The 23,940-nt window shown below is 42.8% G+C and overlaps 2 protein-coding genes across 2 annotated transcripts; one reads left to right on the top strand and one right to left on the bottom strand.

Annotated features, from left to right (window-relative positions):
• The first annotated feature begins 11,227 nt into the window (after nucleotides 1-11,227).
• LOC135483959 (retinol dehydrogenase 11-like) lies at nucleotides 11,228-13,714 on the top strand. The gene is made up of 4 exons (XM_064765034.1): nucleotides 11,228-11,308; nucleotides 11,985-12,227; nucleotides 12,666-12,992; nucleotides 13,416-13,714. Exons 1-4 carry the CDS (start codon nucleotides 11,275-11,277, stop codon nucleotides 13,712-13,714), a joined length of 903 nt encoding a protein of 300 aa, XP_064621104.1. The 5' UTR covers nucleotides 11,228-11,274.
• A 714-nt stretch (nucleotides 13,715-14,428) lies between these two features.
• On the bottom strand, nucleotides 14,429-23,867 carry LOC135483552 (mitochondrial sodium/calcium exchanger protein-like). Its single transcript, XM_064764524.1, has 14 exons — nucleotides 23,646-23,867; nucleotides 22,327-22,482; nucleotides 21,591-21,643; nucleotides 20,785-20,842; nucleotides 20,331-20,442; nucleotides 19,966-20,133; nucleotides 19,106-19,279; nucleotides 18,063-18,553; nucleotides 17,679-17,814; nucleotides 17,034-17,233; nucleotides 16,634-16,709; nucleotides 16,012-16,092; nucleotides 15,584-15,651; nucleotides 14,429-15,376 (listed from the first exon to the last, which is right to left on the bottom strand). Exons 1-14 carry the CDS (start codon nucleotides 23,700-23,702, stop codon nucleotides 15,173-15,175), a joined length of 2,034 nt encoding a protein of 677 aa, XP_064620594.1. The 5' UTR covers nucleotides 23,703-23,867; the 3' UTR covers nucleotides 14,429-15,172.
• Between the last annotated feature and the right edge of the window lie 73 nt (nucleotides 23,868-23,940).

Raw genomic sequence — 23,940 nt, 5'->3', positions numbered from 1 at the left:
CAATAACTGATCCGCCTTTCGGCCCTGTGACTTATCTGTCGGTGTCCCGCGTGGCAGTTCTGATGCACTGGTGCCTTATCTGGCACGGCCGGGTTCGGCCAGCATATGTTCGGCCACGTTTCCATTTCACTTCAAAATAGTCTCTAACACGTTACAATGCCTCAACTTTCAGATATAAAAACGATAGGAACGCCAATGGATGCCGAACCAATATCTGCTGGACAAGATGGCAGCTACATCTTCTTCATGGAGAACTACAATCTGACTGAAGGCTATCTGTACAAGTTTAATGTCTTCCTGAACACATCTGATCCAATAACGCTTCAGATCTACCGACAGGACCCTGATAATGCCACCATCTTTAATGTGGTTTACGAGCTGGGGCCATTCGTGGCACCGAATCCTCCAGGTATCTCTGAGGTAGGAGAGAAATTTGGACAAGACCGTACCATAAGGATTTTATTCAAAGATCCACGAATTTTTTATTTCTCCTTTCCCTAATAGACAAAATGAGCAGTACATGTACAACATTACTCATTTCATAATGGGGGCCTATAACACTTCATAAAAGCTATTGGCACGGGGAGATTTTCGTGGTGTGGTTTATAATGATTTCTGGTCATCCCAGATCGGTCTGATGAAGAAAAAAGGCCAATATACGATCATAATTAGCAGTGGTCAGTGTGGTGTGTCCATTCTGTTGATAACATTAGCATTATTGGCCTAAAAGTGGAAAGCAGCAACAGTAGGCACTGAGCTTTGCCGATGCCCTAGACAGAAGTGCCTGTCGGTTTACCTTGAGTGTTTCTTCCCTTGAGCTACATGCCTACTTTTTTTATTTGGGAGTCATACTTAGTAATTCGCAACCAGCGAACAAGATGGTCAGTAAAGGAACCGAAACTGCATTTTTGTGATTGGCAGACGTATACATGTAGTTATATAGACCACTTTGGAATGATGGCGATGAGTGTTCGTTTCTTGCTAGCAGGCCATAACCTCTCTCTCCCTGCAATCATTTTATAGATTTATGCGCAACTTCCACCTCAAAGTGTTGAAAGAAGGCGACGAAGAAGAAGCACACTGGCTGCGTTCAATATCCTCGATGGCGATAAGCTAGCTTTTAAAATCGATGGTACCAACCCGACTGCGTTTACCCCTAAAGGTGGTGGACTCATCGCTATTGTGTCCAGCTCGTCTCAAGACGGAGTCGTTGTCCCGGATACTGGTATAAGGATTGGCGAAGGCAGCTACTTACTGAATGTGGAAATTAGTAAGTTTACAGATTGACCTCTAACGATATCTTTTTAAGGTTGAATGCCTTGGAGATTATGCCTCTGCTTATGACGTCGCTTAAGTCAAGGCTCCCATGTCAAAATCTTCCCAATGGTCTTTAAAATGCCATCGGAAACATGCGAACAGTATCTATCGTGGGAAAATGGTGAACTAAAAAAAGAACACGGTAAGGCAGTAAGATGTTTGTTTGTGTTCTTTTTGAATTATTGTATCGTCGTCGGCGATGCTTCTTAAGCTCTGGAGTAATTTTCGTCTTTTACCGTAGGTGATAAGCCATTGCAGATTCCGGATCCAAGCGCGACTGAGCCTCCACCACCGACTGCACCTGTCACATGTAAGTCCCAAATCAGCAGTTTCCACGTGCTGAAATCGCTGATCTCATTAGTTTCAATAACGGTATGGTTTCATGGGCTTTTCCTCTTGATTTATTCGTTGGTTAGGCTTGATTGAATACCATCTTTTCTTGCATAAGACCGGTTTTATTTCACCCTATCTTGATTGGGATCTGTAGACGTACACTAACGACTGTAATGCAATAGAAAACACAGTAGATTTTGTTTTCGTCGTATTGCTAATGTGGCCGACTATGGCCTCTGATAGACTTTCATTTAAGACAAATATTGCAGCTTCCTTTAGGACCACTGTACGTAAGACAAATATTGCCACATCGAAAGGATAACACCAAACCAAATTTGTCCAAATCAAGGCATGGATAGACTTAAGTACATAGCTTCTTCAAATGTACACGATGTAGACTTTTAACAAAGACTGCTTAGCTTTAATGAAACACCATTACCGGCGTTTTTAAACTCGATACTTCAAATTTCAGTTCAATTGATTGGGAACCAGCGCTTAAGTGGCGGAACTGTTTCATCAGATAGCAACAAAATCCACATCATTCGTGGCTACGATCTACCAGCCGGATGGGTGTTAAGGTTTGAGATGTACCTTAGCACAAATGATCTTGTCCGGCCGCAAATTTGGCGACAGAACCCGGATAATCCATCGGAGTTCAGTCTTGTGGGTGAAATGAATTTTACTGCTGACAATGGAGCGGGTCTATACAGTGTAAGTTACTCCAACTTACCCTTCATCAAGCAAAAAGAGAGAACTGAAAAGCTGATAGTTCTGAGAAAATCTGACACTTTTGGGGTATTATCGTAATCAACAGATAGTCCATACCACGTCAAGCTAGAAATTGTTTTAACATAATTTCACCAAAGGTTTGACTCGGATTGTGATCTTAGTTCTTAGTACTTCAAAGATGATAATGTGAGATCGTTTGGTTCGTAAGCTGCCAAGAGGAGTAAATGGTTATATTTTTCATAAAGGGACCAGACATTTTTTTTTTTTAGCGTGTGGTGAGTCTACTTTTGTATCTTGGTAAGGAGCTTCTGCTGATTTCAAGTGATATTCGGCTACTTCAAACTTTTCGTCTCAAACGATACATCCGGGGAAAACAAATCATTGCTACACCACTTAAGAAGTTGACTTTCTGCATGATTGTGACCTTTACCGTAACCTTTTCACCTCTTCTTTTGCTAAAGGCCTATCCCAGTGACACCAACCCCATCCAAGTCGAATCTGGTGACAAAATTGGGTTCGCCTGCCTCGGTACTTGTCCTTTGCTTCCAACTCGCATCCAAGATGGCAGCGGGTTTTGCGGCACTATTGACCTTGACCTCATCTCCAAGTACCCAAGTGTTGGTGAACCAGTTGACTTAACCGGTGTTGTGTACGACGAAAGATTCCCTATCGCCGTTGAAATCGGTGAGTCAATCTCGGGTTGTGTACATTTCAATCTCATATTTTTTAGCTACCAAACTAGTTTTGCAACCCATAGGAAAAGAATTTGTATTTTTATGGGGTTTTCGTTAAAATTAAGGCATGGCGCAAGGTTTAGATAGTTTTCTCTTCTGTTGCAGCATCCAGCTATGTTTCTAGACCGTCTGAGTTGCCCTATACACGTAAGTACTGACTCCCCTCCCCCCTCCAATCTCAAGCAATCTCAATGATAATATATACTCGAACAAGTAAAGTGTCTACGGCCTAAAGGTATGGCGTTCGCCTGAAGAGGCGGCGAGCTCCTGGGTGCGATTCCAGGCCATTTAGGCTAAAGATCCAGGCTTGGACCGTAGCCATGGTCCATGTACCTGGCGTCCAATGCCGGGGCAACACGGGCTGATAGTAGCCCGTGGTAGTTGACCCGCTTTTCTACACTGTACACTCCGTAACCAGTGCGCCTTCAATCCTAACAGAAAAACCAACTGAACTATGCGAGTAACCATTACATCTCCCATTTCCTCATTTTGTTATTACAGTTGCTACTGTAGGAAACGGTGTAAATATGACTGGAACCAATGGACCTGATGGTACCACTACATACATCCTCAACAACACGCTAGCTAACGGCTACATCTACAGATTTAATGTCTTCCTGAAAACAAGTGATTCCGTAAAGCTACAGGTTTTCCGACCGCAGGGAGGAAACACCTTTACCCTGATCGGAGAAGTGGACACACTCGCCCAGTATGGGGAGATGGTATATAGGGTAAGTAGGCTTAGTCAAGCTGCGAAAGCGCTTATAACCACAACCGTCACTAGATCTCTGCAGATGCCCTTTGGGGTATCAGTAGCAGCCGTCATTTCAACGCACCCCTGTGATTTCGAGTGGGCTTTGACAACGTGCCCTTTCGTCCGCATTGCTACATGCGGACGTCCTCCAAAATTCACTCGCATAAATTCTTTGTTCCGGTATAGTTTCGTATTTGTCAGCAACTTCCTTCATCTTCTTTCAGGTCTACCCACGTTCTTCAATATTCGTCAAAGACACTGACAGGATTGGCTTCACCACCTCTGGGACAAACCCATTGATCTTTAATGCCATCTCTGGTAATGTGGTATTCACAAAAACGGACCTGGAGTCGATGCCTGGACTAGGGGAGGACGTTACCACCACCGGTGAAGAGTATTTCATGGAGTTTGCCTACAACGTTGAGATTGGTAAGGTGTAGCTTCACTTCGTATTCTTTAACGATACTGCCATCTTCCTGGAGCCCTCTGTGTTCTGGTATTGTACGTGTATGACAAATGATTAACCTAGTTTTGGTGAGCAATATAATCACGTTTCTCTTTCATCGTACAGGTTCGAGCTACTTGGTACCACCAGTTGGAGCTAAAGGACCACCAGGGCTTGAAGGAGAACAAGGTCCAGCGGGACCGCAAGGCGAACAAGGAACTCAAGGTGACACTGGTGATCGGGGAGACCAGGGAGCTGATGGACCAAGAGTAAGCTGAATCAAATTAGAACTACGATCGCGCTCTCTCAAGTTTGCCAAAATGTGACTGTGGCTGCCCTAAATTTCATTTAACCAACATGTACATGGTTCGTTCATTTAGTATAGCTATCTCAATTTCTGTAGAGCATGTGGCGATTGACAACCGGTGAGCACATGGGTCATTGCCCCAAAGGCCTTTTTATCTATTCTTTCTTGAGGCTCCGTTTTTACTCCAAATAAGAAGAGGAAATCTGATCACCAGTGGAAACCTAAAGCTTTCAAATCTTACTGTTTCTTTAGGGCATTCCCGGATCTCTGGGTCCGAATGGTGAGAAGGGAGACACCGGACTTGACGGACATCTTGGCTTGACTGGATCGAAAGGGAGCCAGGGACCTCGTGGTGATGCTGGTGCAGCAGGTGTGACGAGTGCGCAGGGGAATGCTGGTGTAACTGGAGACGATGGACGGCAAGGTGCAACCGGAGCAAATGGTAGCAAGGGTGTAAACGGTGAGTTTTGTCAAAGATCATCGGCGATACCAGTAGCAACATTTAAAAATTCTTATAGACGTTTTGTAACGTTTACCTCGAATTGATGCAATGTATTCCCTTCACTCGATTTCCTATCAAGCATATGATACATTGAACTATGTCATTTTGTTCATAGGCTTTACTGGCGCTAATGGCCTAATGGGTCCACCTGGGTCGAAGGGGGAACTGGGGGATGAAGGAGCGTCAGGATCCAAAGGAACAAAGGGGCTGCTTGGTGATATTGGCCCACTACAGGGTAAGTTAGATACAGGGAAATCTGTATTGAGAACAACATAAGGAGATGGTAATATGCTAGAAAAGGTACGAAACGAAATATATCATGATTTTGCATTGTATAAGGATGTTTAAACGAACACAGATATGGGCTGCCCTCGATCAGCCTTATTATTGCGTTGACCCAACTGGTTGATGTCTATCCGCTATCTGATGCACCAAATATTGCAAAAGAGAACTTTGGCAAACGTGCTGCCAGATATTGTAAATGCACTTACAAATTCACTTATTGGGAAAGATGTACGTGCTTTAGTAATCCTGACAGGCACGTAATAGATATGTGTACTCCGAAAGCTGAACCTTTCGACAAAATCTTGGCCAAAATGTGAAAAATCTCACTTTTGAACTTAATTGACCACTTTGGAACGATTTTCTGATTCGTATTGCAGCCAGAATAAAATTTTTGTAGTAGAACTTATATTGATATCTTTTTAGGCTCATCATGCAGTAATGGTAACGGAGGTTGTGACCAGAACTGCGGCGAGTTGGTAGGAGCAGTCGAGTGCTCTTGCAACCCAGGGTACGTCCTTGCGGCTGATGGTATAACTTGCACAGGTAAAGTATTCACCTATGTACACATTTGTTCCTTCTGTTTTCTGTTTCTGTATTGTCTTGTTGTAAAAGTAATTTGTATACAAGTATATCGAATTAAATAGTCCTTTTTTTACAAACTTGGACCAGTTAGGTCCCGTATGGCAAATGGTTGAGTTTATTCCTGAATCAATATCTCAAACCAGCCACTTTTTTATTGTGTGAAACAGGGACTAGATGTCAGGTGTCCACGTCATTTGAGAGATCGAAATATGCTTTGCAGACATCGGGAATAATACCATCACTTGTACTTCAATTCAAACATGAATGTCAAACCTCAGACATCGTGACTCGAACGTTTTCTCACCTAAACATCACTCTGTTCCTTCTATCTCACAGATACCAATGAGTGCTCCACCAACAACGGGATGTGTCAACAGCAGTGTTCCCATGCCACTGGGCTACAGACGTGTTCATGTGAATCAGGGTTTATATTGTCAGCGAATGGACGACACTGCAATGGTGAGTCGTATTTGGGTACAAGATCATGCCTTTGTGACCTACACGGAAGATAAGATGAGATGATTTTTGAAGACCGGGGTTTTTAGTGATACCACTGATTTTTTTTATATGCCTGCGGTGTTTACTTCCTGATAGGATGGCTTAGGCCCAGATTTGAACCTCTGTTTTATCTTTGAGTTAAGATAGGCGTTTTGTCTTAAGTCGCGTGACTAAAAGAATGTTACACTTCTTTGGTATTCTAGATGAGAATGAATGCCTCAATACACCTTGTGAAACCGGCGAGATTTGCTTGAATATGTTCGGCAGCTACCAGTGTTACAAAGGAGAAGGAACTGCTAAGGTCTACGATAATCAAGGATCGACAGGTATGCCCAGACACCTTACAATTAGCTTATCTTTTTTTATGTTCACTGAAGGCCCGATCGCTGTGGGCCTAAAAAGTGCCCCACAAAAGAGAGATTTTTGTTGAAGGGCATATGCGTATTACCACTGCTATGAGCGATAATTAAAGATCGCACATCTGCCGATAAAACTGGTCAACTGGGCGCTCTCGCGTTAAAAATCATATCACAAGTTTACGATTTGGGTGAGTTGTTACCATTCTAGGTTCATTTGAAGTCTTGGAGGGACATATGTACATGTAGCTCAGTGTCAGCTCTCAGATTCGACCACGCAGTTTGCAGTGAAAGGCTAATAACCAATTGGACTTTTGTTCCTTCCAGCTGCCCTGTCAGGTGCAACCAGTGGATTAGTCCAGCGTAACGTGTTCATTGGCATCATCGTTTGGCTGATCGTGCTCACCACTCTCTGCCTCATAATCGCCGTGCTCGGCTACGTCACGGGCAAACAAAACATCAAAAGGGAAAAACAGCGACAAAGACTCATAAAGAAAGAAAGATCTCGGAAAACAAAGAGGAGTGCCAGAAGATCTCCGTCACGGCGACCTGTTCAAAGAACATTGGCAGCAACTCATTCCATCATTTTTTAATCTTGTTGAAAGCCTGTTAACAGCCAAATTTTTAGCGCTTTTTTATTTTCTGAAAAGTAATGCAATTTTCACAAAAGGCCTATACACGTATATGTGTAGGCTGCATTTATATACACTAATACATGCAATGACTTTCTAATGCATTAACCGGTTAATTTCATAACTTTCTACAGACGTTCCGATGCAAGTAGGTCCAACCTATGGTAGTTCTTCTAACCATCAAAGTTTCGTTGTGATTGACCCTGATAAGGGTCTGGAGGTTTGAACCATTTTTACCTGTGAATCGACGTTTTAGCCGTGACAGGTTTATTTGACCCCAAGGCTACATCATCAGGCTATTGCCGAACTTAAACTTCTTCACGTTTCCACTTTATGCAGAAAATATTCATGAAAAAATGTATTTTGTAGCGGTAAGTTCAACCATACTGGTTCTAAACGCCATGAATAGGGCAAAGAAGGACTTTGCTGTCGGGCTTGTGTATTTCAGAAAGTTGTGACGAGAATAGGAATTATCAGTTAGGCCGAAACGCACTTCAAGTGATTTTTCTAAAAATATCTGTGATACATGTACATATCAAACTATGGCACCATATCATGTCAAGATAATGCTAATTGGAATAAAAAAAATCTATGATGTATAAATGTGATTCAGTGTTAATTTTTAGTCAAAGCTAATGCTTTTCGTCAGTCACAATATCGGCAGCGAAAATTCGCAGCTTAAGTTTCCTTCTCTTCAAAGAGTAAATACATATGTATAGTAAAGTAAGGGGAGTACAGCGTATGCGCGCATAAACTTGTACATGTACTACTAGCTGTTGTAAACATACCTTTTAGTTAAAAGAATACTGAACTTAGACTTCAGACAAATTGCAGCTCATCGGTAAAACAATAAGCAAAAACGTCCTGGTTTAAGACGATAATGGATTGGAGATTGTAACAAAAGATAAAAGTTCAATGCCATAAGCACCAGAGTAGCAATTCATGTACATCTGAAGGGTCAATTGAGTCGTCCCGAGTTGGACCAAAGCCACCCGGAAATGTTCGTAATGTACAGTTTGGATCTTGAATGTGCACACCAACTCCACTATGGCAATTGCACAGCCGAAGCCATCCTCGAAAAACCAGAGTCAGGTGTATCCTCCTCCCCTCGCACACGTTACATAAACTCGGTCGTTTAAGCCCGTAGCACACTAGCCGCCAACTTCGGCGTTCACAGGCGTTTTTTGCCGCAAGAGTCCTGAACGCCTGAAAAATCCCTAGTCTGCTACGAACGGCGTCGGCGAACGCCACTTGCCGCGACTTGCCGCCACTTGCCGCAACTAAACGCCTAATATCTAACATGTTTGATTTTTGACGCTTGTCGCCGCGTTTGAACGCAAGAAGAGGCCAGGTGTGCTACGGATTGCCGCCTGAATTGGCGTCGGCGTCGAGGCTATGGCCAATCAGTATGCGTCTTGATGTCACATGATTTCAAAATGGCAGCCTAAAGTGGCGGAAAAGACGCTACTGGACGCCGATTCTGGGCAGGTGCGCTCTGACCGGGATCCACTGGCCGCCAACTTCGGCGTCGAGAGGCGTCAGCTCAACGCTTCGTGTCGCCAAAGTTGGCGGCTAGTGTGCTGCGGGCTTTAGTGTTGGCCTGAAGTTAGGATGAGCTAAAGCGGCAGCATCAAAATGCACCTTCTACGTTGTGCGGCTTGTTCAAACCGGATCATTGGAAAAGTGTGAATGTGCTACCCAATGAGTAGTTATACATTGTACGAGAAAAAGTTCCAGAAGGGTCGAAACACAAGTATAGACAGGCCTTTTTCAAAATTACCTCGGAAAACTGGCGAGGGCGCTCATGAGACGTCAGCATCGGATGTGGTGCCACAACGAGTAACTTAAAATAGATATCGTCTTCTACCTTAATCTCTTGTCAAACTCCAATTAACCCTGTAGTCAAACTGATAACTAAGATTTAAAATGCTGAGGCAATGCAACAGTTCGTTTTATCGAGTTGTTGGTACCAAATACTGACAAGAGGGGGTTTTACAAGATGGGTCGGTCAACAATCATTGTACGCATTCTCATTAGAAATAATTATGCAGTGACTTGTACGTACGTATTCCTAGTTTCTATACGGATAGTATATATTTACTGGGGTTCAACTAAGCTAATTTACGTTATCTTTTTCACTCGTCTGGCTTGCCATTTGAGAGATGAAGTGAACAGCGAGTCTACCCTGGATGGGGTTTAGTTGGTTTATACGCGGTTATTACCTGGATATCTCAGAAACATGACATCACAGCGAAAAAACTGCATGCGACCACGAAATGAGATGGACGGATTGATTTTCCGAATGACAAGATAGAAATCCATTCTTTTAAGTTTGGACGGCGGAGGGTTGCATCTCTGGTCCCTATAGTCAACCTCAGAGTGTATCGATGTGGAAGGAACTCCGACCCTTGGAGAGCAAGTCATTGCTCTGTTATTTAGCTTTGGTTTATGGCCGTCGACGAACAATATGATTGGACTACATGTATAAACATGTATCTCCAATAAGAACTAAATTCAGCGCGCAGTCTACAGCACTACACCATCTGGTGCAGTCTGACTTGCTATTTGACCATATTGCCAAAAAAATTCGAGACGAGTAAGTGCAGGCGGGAACATTGTGTCACTCGCCCCCTCTTGGTCCATCAAACTGTGTGAGTCGTCAGGTCTTGATAGTCCTAAATTTCCACTTATCGTCTTGTACTTTTCAAGGTCTGCATGAATGTTAACTTCTATCTCGGCTTTATTGGATGCACTTTACGTGTATATTCTTTCGCCAACTTGTACACTTTTCATCTCATACATGTACGTGTATACTGCTTACTTAAAAAAATGATTAACCTTGTACATTATTTGTATCAAAAATCACATTACCGACGTCTTGAAGTTTCTTATTGTTCAATATTTCATCTTTATCGACTGTTAGTATTAGAGAGATGACCTTTTGTACAAATCAACACGGTCCCTAAAAACAAACAGTATTTGGTACAGGGCCAGCTATAGCAAAGCGAACATTATTAACCCTTGACTTCTTCAGAATGATAAGTAAACATCTCAAATTTCTGTTATCTCCCGACTTTCTTTTTTCTCCTTTTTTCATTTCAACAAATTTAATGACCGCTGGTATCGTAATCTGATACTAAGGCTATGGTACGTAATGAACACACAACAGGTATGTCAAGTTTACCCAGTGCGTAGCAGTAACATTCAAACCGCATTCTGAGAAACACAGCGGTTGGCAAGAGACGAAAACAAAGACACGATTTACTCGGCATTTCTGGCCAACAGCGGGAATAACGAAGCGTGTTAGGGCAGCTGGACGCCGTGTTCTGAAGGAGATGCTTGGGCTAATAAACTCGGGCAAAGTGCACAAGCCGTGTTCGTTTTCTTTAATCGCTACGATCAAGATTTCATCCCGATTTTTCCGCATTTACAACTTTCGTCAATTCGAACGAATTAGTTAAGCGCTTGTCAATCATTGGGTTTTCCAAATAGGGGAACGACCTGTGATTCGTCGACGAATTCGGAAAAATGATCAAAACAGACCAACAAACGGGCTCCATTTTGAAGTATCTGGCGATGATTTGCGGCGAACTCCGACCGCAGGAGAGAAACAATTCTGACGATAAGGAAAGTTTGAGAACATTGTAATTTACGACTTTGATTGACCTCCTGAATTGTTTCATTCCTGATTTATAGCTGAGATAACAGCTGCCTGTATAAAGGATCATGCATTTCATTCGGTTTGATTAGAACGCCAGGTTAATTCTGCCCGTATCTTACACGTCCAAAGGATCGCTTCCATGGATATGAAAGGAAAAACAGTCTTGATAACAGGTAAGAAATACACATTATGGTCAAAGAGTAACCCGACACCCTTAGTTTATGGTCTACCAGGGTAATCGTTTTAATGACGTTCTCTTTGGTATTTCAGGGATGAAGTCATTTTCAATAATGTAGAAACACAATCATGTCATAACTTGCCAAATGCACCATTGTTCACATGGTACATTGAACTAAATCGTTTTCAGTGAAAAAATAAGAACTCCTTTGAAAACATGCTATGAAGACGGACATGATTATAGAGACTGGAAAACTACATGTACAATGTATTGAACTTAAATTTTGACTCCCTGCGCGTGAGAATGTGAAACTGACCAAAAGAGTGCAAACACTTGATTTAGCCCGACAAACATAATGTTAATAGACCATGTATTCTCCCGAAGGGATAGCCAATATGACAAATGAATAATGGTCTTTGGTCAAGCTATTTTCAATATGCCGCACAGAGTAATCGCTCTGCATGCAGCAATGTTATGCTCGAAGTTAAGAAAATGAATGTGAGATCCCAATCCGCCCAAAAGGATGCTGTTCTAATCGAATTCCAAAAGAATTGCCAGGTTTTGATATACACACAATCTAGGCTAAACTGCATTATGTCACAGTTCCTCATTTCTGAAAACTCGCATCCCATTGCTAGTCATTTTCCATCGCAGGACTTTGCTAATTTCAGGCGGGAGCTCGGGAATAGGCCGTTCTACAGCAGTGATGCTTGCCTCAATGGGGGCAAGGGTCGTATTCACCGGCCAGACTTCAGCAAAGACGGAACAGGTCGCAAAAGAAGTACGCACTATCACGGGAAAAGAAGACGTCACGGGAATGACCTTGAACTTGGGCGAGTTCGATGACATAAAGCGATTTGTGCAGGATTTCCTTCGGAAAGAGGAACGGTTGGACGTTCTGATCAATAATGCAGGTAAATTAAGTTAACATAATGTAAGCATGAATAAAAATCATAACAGATACTAAAACTTCTTCTCTAAGAGGTCACAGATCAGGTCAATCGGATTGCGTGCAACCGAGTCATCGGCCTGATCATTCAACTCTCAGAAAGTATGCAGAACTGGGCTGATATTGCTTCTACACTATTCATTGAAAGTTATAACATTTCAGATGTATTCCTCTTTGCCCTTATAAATGGTAAATAAATGGTACTTTTGTCTTAATTCTGACAAAGATGTTTAATGCTCGAAAATCTCACTGGGAAAATCACAATTAAGTAAGTAGCTTAATCAACTCACACGAAGATTTATTTCTTAGAAGAAAACCTGTTCATACGTTCTACCTGAAACACTTTAAAAGCTAGGCGTATGTATTTTGTAACTGCCACATTTTCTTCTTCTATACGTTTCAGCGTATCTTGGTCCGAACGACCACGTCAGCAATGGCATGGAAAAGACATTTTCCGTCAACCACTTTGGCCACTTCATGTTGACGTTATTGCTTCTCAAAAGACTAAACGAGTGTAGCCCCAGTAGGGTAGTCTGTGTCACCTCGGACTCGCATAGAAAGAGTTGGATACCCTTGGACGACCTTTCGTGGCTTTTGGATCCGATGAAGACGAAAAATTACGACATTTATGAATCTTACGCGAGGAGTAAGCTCGGGAATGTTTTATTTGCTGAGGAGCTGAACAGACGATTTGCCCAGGTTGGTGTCACCTCATATTCGGTCCATCCAGGTAGGTTCCACATCCTGTAACAGTTGACTTATTATGAGGTTGTGGTGAAAATACCCTGTTTTGCTTAGAATGTGTATCTTGGTGTCATTTTTCTTTGTTAGAACTGGATGATTTGATTCAGTTCTGGTTTCTTATGATGAAACTGCATAAAGATTTTCCGCCGATCTTTGCCTCATCAATGTAGTACCGTACGCGTATGAATCTTTATTCTGGTAGTTTTTTATATCTTGGTTGTACGCGATTATTTCTTTCAGAGCAACTAATATTTCAAGGATTAAGCTGAACACAAAATGTGTTGCTTGAATGTTATTCTGCCCTGGCAATTATCAGATCCTATGCCTGATTCTCTTCCAAACATACATTTCAGTAAAACTTTAAGATATCGTTTTGTTGTATATCCATTACGTGTGCACATTCTTTCAGGGATAATTCGAACATCACTTTTACGTAACTGGCCCGGATCCAACGGGCGGCTCCTGCGCGGGGTCGCCAAACTCTTCTTCGATACGCCGGAGAAAGGCGCACAGGCGGTGGTGCACTGCGCAACGCAGCCAGGCCTCGAGAGGCACGCGGGGAATTACTTCAAGGGTAAAAGGCCAAAGGACACGACGACAAAGTCCGGTGATGCGGAGAGATTGTGGGAATTCAGTACGGGTGTTTGCTTCCCAGCTCATCAGATTGATGATGCACACGTCATCACGTCTCCTGCAGAACTATCGTGATGGACTCGTAATGGAGACAAGACACTGATCAAGTGCAAAAGCAATGACTTGTTGATATGTTTTTCCGGAATTTCTTGAGCCTATTTCGGTAATGCTTTTTCTTCATTAAATGAAAATGTACTCAAATTCCTAGTAGCAAAGGGTATCAAACGTACCTTAGTGGATCGAAAAACCAAGCTAGCATTGGATTTTATAACCAAACGTTTTTGAACTTTCGATACATTATATTACCAGCACCCGTCATTGTGACTTGTGAAACTTAAGATCTAAATGAAGTTTCAAACACAACGGGAAACTACACCCAATGCGTGCAATCGCGCACTGGCAGTTTTCGCCTATCGGAATATACAATACTATTTTCAATATAAGCTCTCGACTCTGTATATTATTGCCCGTAACTGGTCCGGCGCTAAGTCCATGAAAGTGCGACGGTTTCCCCGCCCTTTTTTGTTTGAATCGAATGCTAAATACTAAGGGGATTTTTTTCACACGAAAACGATTTGATCAAAAGAGGCAGACGTGGCCCCTAGATACCACGGGGATTTCTTCCTCTCATCATGAAAATAATGATGGTGAAGTTTGATACGACTGTTTGTAACAATAGTAAAGCGCAGAGGCTGCTATATATACTCCGCGCAGTTATAGTAGTGTGATGAGGCGGTCCTGCGTTGTGTGAAGGTAAATCAAGGTATAAGCTTACGGGTTGTTTGAATTGCATGATATTGTGTTTTTATTCGAGTAAAAGCCTCAACAGTATAATTATTTCACTATTCTAATCAATTTATCAGCAATACAAGAATTTCGAATGGCTGTGTGTAAACAAGCAATGTTTATCGCACAAAAAGGTTATATAACGAGCAAACATCGCAACTCGAAAAAAGAATTTTACAGAATATCGAGTGGCGTCACTGAACAAGTAAAGGCAAGTAATGAAAAATAATTGTGGAAAGTCTTCCAATCTGATTAAGATATTCTCACAAACATTTTTACTTTTGTAGTCCTATTATAAATTCGTGTAAGTTTCTAAATAACAAAATAACAAGTTTGTGTTCTTTTTCCACTCTCTTTTCTTGTCCAAGAGGCAAGAGTACAACTCATACTCCTCGCTTACACCAGGAGGTTTGAGTATTCATTCTTCATGTTAAAGGGTGTTCCTTCTTGCTGGTATGTATGATTAAAACAACGGGATTAAAACAAATTTTAAAACAGGGCCTCGTTCTTATTTTCGTTCTTTGTGTTTGCCAATCAATGGCGTTTTTCCCCGTCAAGTTCTAATCCATAATGCCATTCCTCCCTGTCAAGTCCCTGCCAATCAATGACGTCATTCCCTGTCATCGAGCAATGCATTTCCCGCCAAGCGCATGCCAATTAATGGTGCTGTTCTTCGTCTCACGTGTTTACCAGTCTTTATCTGCTTGCCGGTGGTCATGATCGATAGCAATGATGCGATCCTCCATCTCATCGGGGCCGTCCCGGTGGTATAGCAATGATGCCACCCTCAACTAGCAGCACCACGATCAAGAAACAGATGTAGAGAAAAATAAGGAAAGCACCGTATGGACGCGTAAACTTGAACTTCATGATTGGAACGATGATCAAGGTGGATAGGAGACTAGCGGCGAGGAAGGCCAAGATGACCACACCCGTGTCCAATAAGCGAAGCTGAAATAAAAAAAACTTTCATTAGGTTAGAATTAAATATTTTTACTACACTTATTCTTACTGTTTATACATGGACTGCAGTATCTTAGCAGGGCGGTAGACAAACGTGAGCAAGGTTCGGGTTACTGAGAAACCCGTAGTAAGGTTGTTGTGTTGAGTACGGACTCCTTTGTGATAGACATGAATTACATGTAAATAGATACATACCTGCGCTGAGTCATCGTCCGACGACGCTGTTATCATTATGAATGGGATTCCAATACCAATAAGTATATCTTATTGTTGGTTAAGAAAAAAATAGGCAAAGACTATACTTTCCTGGAGACTCCTAGGAAAAGTCTGTGTGAAGGAAGACAAGACTTGGTCATTGTCAGGAAAGAGCTGAAGGTCGAGAGCCATCGCGTGATAAACAATAAAAATACTCCTTAAATGTTAAATTTGTTCACTGAATTCAGGGTTTCACCGTCCGATCTCGCAAATTTCATTCGAATCGAATGATGAACGGATTTAAACTGCAAGTCATGGAGTGTACTTGAAAACACAGCGCCTGGATGACTGGAACTCACATATTTGATATTGGACATTGAAAAAAAAAAATTCTGTACGCCTCGCAGACCAGCTTGTGTCAAGGATACTAAAAAGTGGGCCTCCGAAGCATGCTGAAATAGCCATTCTAGGATACCCTCGCCTGGCAGATTGAATATTTGCCACCAAATCTGAAAGGAAACAGGAATAAGGTGGTAAACAGGGCGATGAAAGTATAAAAGATAACATAGATTCACAATGTCAATTACAGAAGCTGAAGAAAGCACGCCACACATGTGCGAATCACAAGAATGAGAAGTGAATTGCACAAGTATATACTATGTACACATTTACTAGTACCAGAAGCTGGCCGAACTGATCAAAGGCAATCTTCGCTCGATCAGCAAGTAGACCTATGGATTATAAATACGCCAAGAGAAGGAGGTGACTGTGTCTGTGTCACGATAAGTCTGCGCAATGGTCACGATGAGAAACTTGATGGACATCCTTTTAGATTACAAACTCTTTTCGGGTATTTAGAGTGCAAAAATAATGCAGAGAGAGGAAATTTTGGCCAGATGTCGTTATGACACACATTAAAATCATCGAGGAGTAAAACAAAATGGCCACAACCTTGAGGCCAACGATGTAAAGAACGAATGGTACACCGGCAATGAGGAAATGTTTTGCGGGTGATGTTACCTACTTTAATAAAAGAACGGTGGTAAATACCTGCGATGCCGTTTCCCCAAGCAAGCAGTGTAAAGCCAAGAATAGCTTTACTTATGTTGAATACAGTACCAAACATCTGCAAGAATAGAATTACTTGGTAATCACAATGGCTTTAAAAATAAGACTTGGCAGTAATTTTGACGATGGGGAGATGTCATTATTCCACGTTTCGCTTCTATATAGCTTTTCAAATTACACGTAAGAATGAATGTGTCAGTCGTTGTGATGCAGCTAGCGTGACAAATCAATCGGATATCAGACTTAAGACGTCAAGGACGACCTTAATACATGTACAGTGTCAAAATGTACAGTGTCAAAATGTACAGTGTCAAAATGTGTGCATATTGCTCTGTGCCGTGAAATTATCTTTTTTCTTCAAACAAGCAGTTTTGATACGTACACGTAATAAATTGAGAACCTCGCTACATATTGTGTAAATCCATACGATAGAGACAAGAAAGCCGGCACAGGCAAAAACCCAGTGGTATATGGGACGCTGGTGGCGTGAGGTTGTCAGACGAACCACCGTAGCAAGAAGAGCCCCGATCATAATCGCTATCACCCATATGGGGACATTATCAGCTACGTTATAGGTATACACTGAAATGGAAAACATACATGTATATGGTTATCAAAGAAGTTGTCGCCGTCCGCAGCTCCTCGGTGGGTGGCGAAACCTGCCCAATAATGAACTATAACTATAAGGATTCCCTGAGGGGCCTATGTACATCTACATTTGCCATTGGAAATACCCTTTTTCATCTTGCAGGTTTCAGAAGTCTTGTCCAGCACATTGACAATGACTGGACAGGCGTTAGACAAAACTAGTAGATCGGGTATTTTTATGTTTCAATTTTAAACATCACCAACTACATGTACAGTATCTTACCGACACCCCGAAATGGACTTCGCTACTGTGAGAAACATTAAGGAGTGCACTACACTCCCCCAAAATCCGTTTCGAAATGATTCGGGCGAGTCCATTGTCATCATTATCATCACCATCATCATCATCATCATCACCATCATCATCAGCGCCACTTACCACCGGTGAACACTGTCATGAACATTAGGGCGGTCAGACACTGGATAGTGCTGAGCATTTGGTTCCACCGGAAGAGAGGCGGCTGGTCGTAGTCCACGACAGGGATGGTCAGTCGCCCAATGAATACGACAGGACTCTGGAAGATGCATCGATAATACCCACTGACCATCATAAAAGGAATCAATTTATGTTTACTCAGTAAATAATGGGTAGGTGAATATTGGACAAGAGCAATGCGGTTACAGGTAAAGCACAGTATCAACAACTACATATATCCTAGCGCTAGGCTATCCGATGTCTCCGTCTTTATTTGCACACGAAACCTTCATGGGCGGAGTCCCTGCTCACATTTAATCGGCAATGCTTGAATTCAGATCAACTCACCCTCATCACATAAAAAATCTTTTTGTAGAGTGGAGCAGAGTCCCAGTTGCTGGGCTCGATAGGGCATATTGCAGCGAAGAAGTCCATTAGCATGTGGTCTTTCCCCACACCAGAGGTGTCTTTTTGATGCGTCGAAGCCCCGTTCTCTTCCGCTGAGTATTTTCTCGAGTTCGCCGCAGAAACACTTCGATGCGTACCGTCCTCCTCCACTGAATAGTAGGCCGAGTTCTCCTCAGAAGGAGACGTTTGCGGGTCCCATCCCGACGATTTGCTGTCGCCAGAATCCGCGGATTTAAATGTTTTGTAGTCTGATGATTTGAGAGAGAGTTTAGAATCTGAGGAAGCAGATCCACTGGAAGCGTCGGAGACTGCACTGCAACTGAGGGGTGGTGAGACAGCTACGTGGGTCTGTTTCCGTAAAGAAGCGATTTGCGAGAAGCAAGGAAGAGGAGTCATGCTCGTCTGGAACTCCTTTATGAAATGTTCACCACCTGCAGACAAAACGATTTTTGTTTTGATATTATCTATGTTTCATGTACATGTACATCATTCATCATTACACGACTCTTAGACATCACCAGTATTGGCATGATTTACGTTCATAGCAGACATTACATGCATCAGCGTCGTTTCATGTTTGCTTCGAATAACGAAGGTTAGGCTGTACTTGGTTGTAGAACAATGCACTACATATCGTCAGCATCATCTCTTTCGGGTAAATCCATTTAAAAAAGAAAGTGTGAAGCTTTATGGTAGCACTCTATGGGACTGGCGGTTATGATATATTATATACATGTAGTTGTTACAACACCGAGAGCTGATATAATGTGGTGTGTTTTTACCACAATGGACATATTTGAGGCATGTACGACTATAAGGTAACAGTATCATGTGAAATATGAACTCGGGAATAATCTGGCACCCGGGCCTGTATGGGTGCTGTCGAGGCAAACTAGCTGACACTTCTTTTCGTGGAGACATATAGGTTTTGAACAAAAAAAACCGGCCAGGCACTATATATATAATGACACAGCATAACTTACCCTTGAGAAGTGGCGGCAAAGTGTTCCTTGGTCCGAGTAGTGGCGCCTGCTCCCTGCCAAGCACGTTTTCTTCCCGGTACCGTCGGCTTGATGGTACGCCAGTGCAACATTTCTTGGCAAATATTCGTGATATTATCACGACTACGATGTAGCCAAGGTAATAGCCCACGTAACCTGCGGGGAGAATAAAGAACAGACCTGGGAGACGTTTCTTGGAGACCCCATTGGCCGGTTCATGGTAAAAAAACAACACCAGACCGGACGGATCTACAATAGGGAGTTTTCGCAAAGTCCCCGAAACGCCAACGCTAACGCCATTTCCATTGTTCTACATCGTCAATCGGATAGGCGCTCGCGTTGGCGTCTCGGGGATTTGCGAAAACTATGTATACGACCGGTCAGAGTTCACTCGTGACGGGTCCGCTTTTCGGAGAAGATTGGACGTCAAGCGTTTACGCGGGAGGGTCGAATCTGACCGATCCTGACCCGTCGGGTCTTGTTTGGTCCCGTGTATGAACGGCCATTATAAATATATTTGTGTGACTTGTCCAACTGTTGCATGTGAGCTGTATAACAGATCTCGAACGGAAACACTGCATTGTTCGACACAGTTTAAATGTGACAGCTACAGTATTTTCCTCATCTAGGTCATGGGTAAAACAAGGAACATTTAACCACTGTTTTAATTGTAATTTTAATCACAGCCTTCGATTAAGTAAAAGGAAAATTAATGGTTCATTGGTCTAGATTCGTTTTTTTTGCAGAAAGAGAGTAAGTCAGTGAAAATGTTGAAGGCGGGAATATAGGCGAGACACTAGTAGATACAAAAGTAGGCTGTAACATTCAATGTGACCACTGACCTATTGATTCTGGTAGAGTGACCTTTCCATCGAATTTTATGTAGAACGTGAGAGCAATCGCTCCGAGGAGAAAGAGGACATCCCGTACTAGAGGCACTCGCATGGACGTAAACGGCGTCAGCACGCTAACGATACCGGCGCACACGGTCGTGATGAACATGGAACCACCTAAAAGATCAAATCAAAAGATATCTCACATCGGCAACTTGTTTCAGTAATAACATCACAAATTTCCGGGCGAAAGTATATACACTGTACATGCATGTAGGCTACATCTGACTTTATAGAATATGTTCTGAGGCCATTTCACACAATCCTACAAAAAATGTTGACCAAGATGTTGCTTCAATATGCCGAATACTTACCTAGAAGTGCACCAACTGAAAGGCCAGTCTCCCCTGCAGTAAAGCTGGAAGCAGCAGCTATGCTCGAGATGACATCTACTGCACCATTCCCAAAGGCCAAGAGCGTTACACCCTTACAAATTGTCAAGGAACATAGAATATTAAGCAATCTTTTATTCGAGTGACCGTTAACTCGGCCATGAGGAGCAAATTTGTATTTTACGAAGATGGTTGCTCCACACTGCGTCGTGAAACATAACCATGCACTATGAGGCACCATGCTTTGTATAAACAGTGATGCTCCAACCACGGTGTTCTGGAATACAACCCACCATTTGGTTGAGGAGAGAAAGCGATTATCCTCATGGTCGTTGTTGTTGTTACGCAGCCTAAATACATGTACGTAATTGCCTCCTTATCTCCTTATAATATCATAATGATATAACAAGAATTGTTAAATTTTCAAAAAGGATACAGCGATATTGTCACTCAGTCGCAAAATCGTCTTAAGGGCACGGACGCAAGGAAAGAAGCTGAAATAAGACTCTGATTTTTGAAAAGTTTTGAGGTTGTGACGAGGACCGAGGCTGTTTAGTCTTGCTGGGGTTTTTGGGCAATGAGTTTTATCTGTGTTACTTTTCCCAGACTATTCTGACAAGTGTCGCCGTACCGCTGGCCATCGTCACCTTCATGCCGACCTATCGGCGGTGAGACTCCCCCCCCCCCCACACCCCTTCAGGATGGATATACGCACAACGACGGTGGATCGATATGCGTCACCTTGAACCCAAACACACACAAACGAGATCCTCTGGTTACAAAACATTTAGGAAGTGACTACTTGGCAAGCCCGGTGTAAAAGTAAAAAGTGTCCCCCCTGGAAAAAGTGTCCGGCCCTATTGTATTCTGCAATATGGTTCTATAGAGAACCTGACAGTCAATAGCTCAGAGATTGAAGCGCATAATAGAATCCTTTGTTCCCGGACATTTTATCCTAGGACATTTTAAACTTCTACACCGGCTTACCAAACAGCGACTTTTTCTTGTCCTGAATGGAGAGCCGAACTCATTAATATTAAAGTAAAGTCTCCAGCTCGCCAAACAGAGTAGATTTTTTACCTGTTTGGCAAGCCCGGCTGGCCGAACAGGGTGGCTTTTCAGTGCTGTTTGGCAAGCGGCTCTCCAAACAGGACAAAAAAAGATGCCTGTTCGGCGAGCAGCTTGCCAAATAGACCCGGCCAAAAATGTATATCTGCATAGGCTACATGTATATTAACTTACAATGTCTCAACGATGGAGCCCAATGAAACTAGCAGGTATAACCACCAGAGCACCTGCAGAGAAAAATAAGCTGTAAAGTGCTGAAAATCCGTTAAGATGCCGTACATAAGATCCTTCATGCATTCGGGACCGGCGATTCTTGGCCGTCATAGCGGGGTGGTCGCGTTACCGGGGTGGTCGCCGACCGGGTTTCCACTGTATCTGTTCTTCATATTATCATTTCCACATGGGACTTTTCTTATATTCTATTCGGTACCGGTTGCCCATAAAAACTGAACAGCGTTTTGCATCCGCCGATTATGATAACAAACCGCCGATTCGTTTTAAATTTACTGTAAAATCTGGATCATTTCGCAGGTAAAATGACATGATCGCCCAATCGCGTTCACTGTTATGGCTTCCTCGACAATGTTCATCATTTAGATAACCAACTCAACCTATTTTTGAGCGACACATCAACTAATCTCTGGTCTAACTATATGTAGTTGTCTAGACCTTACATAAAATAAATTATATAGTGTGTCTGAACTGTATATGAATATATATTTTATTTCATAGAATTTGAATGTTTATTATGAAAACACATAGTCCTGAATTTTTATAGATGACTTGGTATACAATGTATGTCGTAGGCCCGGGCTAGGCCAAGTAAACGACCTCCCAGAGGTATTTTATGGTGATTTCATCTCCATCACGAACATTTTGCTTTAGTTCCATATAGCGCCGAGATACTCACAAGTAGGAATACGACAAGGGGTCGCAAGTCAGGTCTAACGTTACATGCAACCAAGGTGTTGTAGTTGAAAAATCCTATATCCGTCTGGCAATCACGTGTCGCCAAGACGAAATCACACACCGTGGTGGAGTTGATGTAGTCCCAGAATGATCGGCACTGAAATTGAGAAATGAAAAGTTCAGAGGGTTCCTTCCCTGGACGTGAAGTGTGAGGGCCGGAGAAGCGAACATAAACCCCTCATTTCCTAAAGAGCCGAATGTCTAAATGTCACCATGAAATCACTCCACCCCAGTTTAATGTCACCCCAAATATATGAAGTCGCCTAATAAAAACACTCCATTGTTTGTCACATCCAAAAAAAAATAATTGTTGTTACCTACGAACTTCATTTTTCTAGTGGTCTCTTCAAATTTGAGATGCGAGTACACATTGTTCATATCGTTGTTGTTTTCATTGATGACCAATCAATGTGCAAAGGACCTGGAATGGAGGTCCCTGTGAATGAGTAACTTAAAGAGCAGCGCAAAGGGCGATTTAAATCGCTGCTATATAGCTGCAAACATAATCGCTCCCGTGCTGTGCGACAAAGACCGGCCTTCTGCGGATCAGCGAAACCGCAGGACGCGGCTGTGCGATTCATTAGACAACCTCGAAAAAAATCCCTTTTCACAGGCAGCGTATTTATTTTCGCAAACTGTCTTTTGCCGCACGCACCTGCGATGACCACCACTGATTGATTTTTGTCGCATACGATCATGATCACAGGTCGCAGCATCGGCGCGTTTCGCAAAGCCCCCCGAAACGTCCACGTGAACGCGTATCCCATTGTTAGACTTCGTTATCAGGAGGTCGAACAATTGGATAGTCGTTTACGTTGGCGTTGCGGGGATTTGCGAAAACTCCCTACATGCGTGCTAACCCGACCCAAAAGAAGTAGTGGGATAGACATTCCATTAGAAATCTTCGGGCGAACTACAAGCAACTCTAGACTCGCCGATCTAACATTATCTTGGGGCATGATCGCCCCCAATGTGCATTGAACAGGCTAAGGCCCTTCCTACCTGATTGGCTCAATTAGGCTTATCTTAATGTATGCCCTTGCTGTGAAATAATCGACACAAAAAAACCAAAGGCAGCACATGATGTAATGACCATCAGAAATGTTAGACGGCGACATGTTGTCATCCCCCTGTTTGCTGTCTCGATTGAACAATGTTGAATGGCATCGCACATATTCCAAAACGGTGTTAGATCGGTGAGTCTGGAGTATATACATGTATGACAAAACTGTTGTCCTTTAAGAAGACTACGGTACGCACCTCAGGCTCAAAAGTTGTTTCATTTTTGGTGGACGTATTTCTAATAGTAATATCCATCTCGACTAAATCCCTCGAAAGTTATGTACATCCCATCAATCCCGTGATTCTGTATTCCTCGAGTGGTGGATCCAACCTTCCAATCTACCTATCATTACCTCAAACATGTCAAAACACCGCGAGTTTGCAGCGGCCCGCGTAAAAGTGTGATCGTGCGAAGTGGCAATCGAGGCACAAATGTGGCTCACACAACAAGCCTATGCAGGCCTTCGTCACAGAGGGCCTTTCGGACTTAAAG

The sequence above is a fragment of the Lineus longissimus genome, chromosome 2 (genome assembly GCF_910592395.1).
Source record: "Lineus longissimus chromosome 2, tnLinLong1.2, whole genome shotgun sequence".
NCBI lineage: Eukaryota > Metazoa > Nemertea > Pilidiophora > Heteronemertea > Lineidae > Lineus > Lineus longissimus.
The sequence above is the reverse complement of the archived record's forward strand: the minus strand, read 5'-3'. Positions and strand labels throughout refer to the sequence as shown.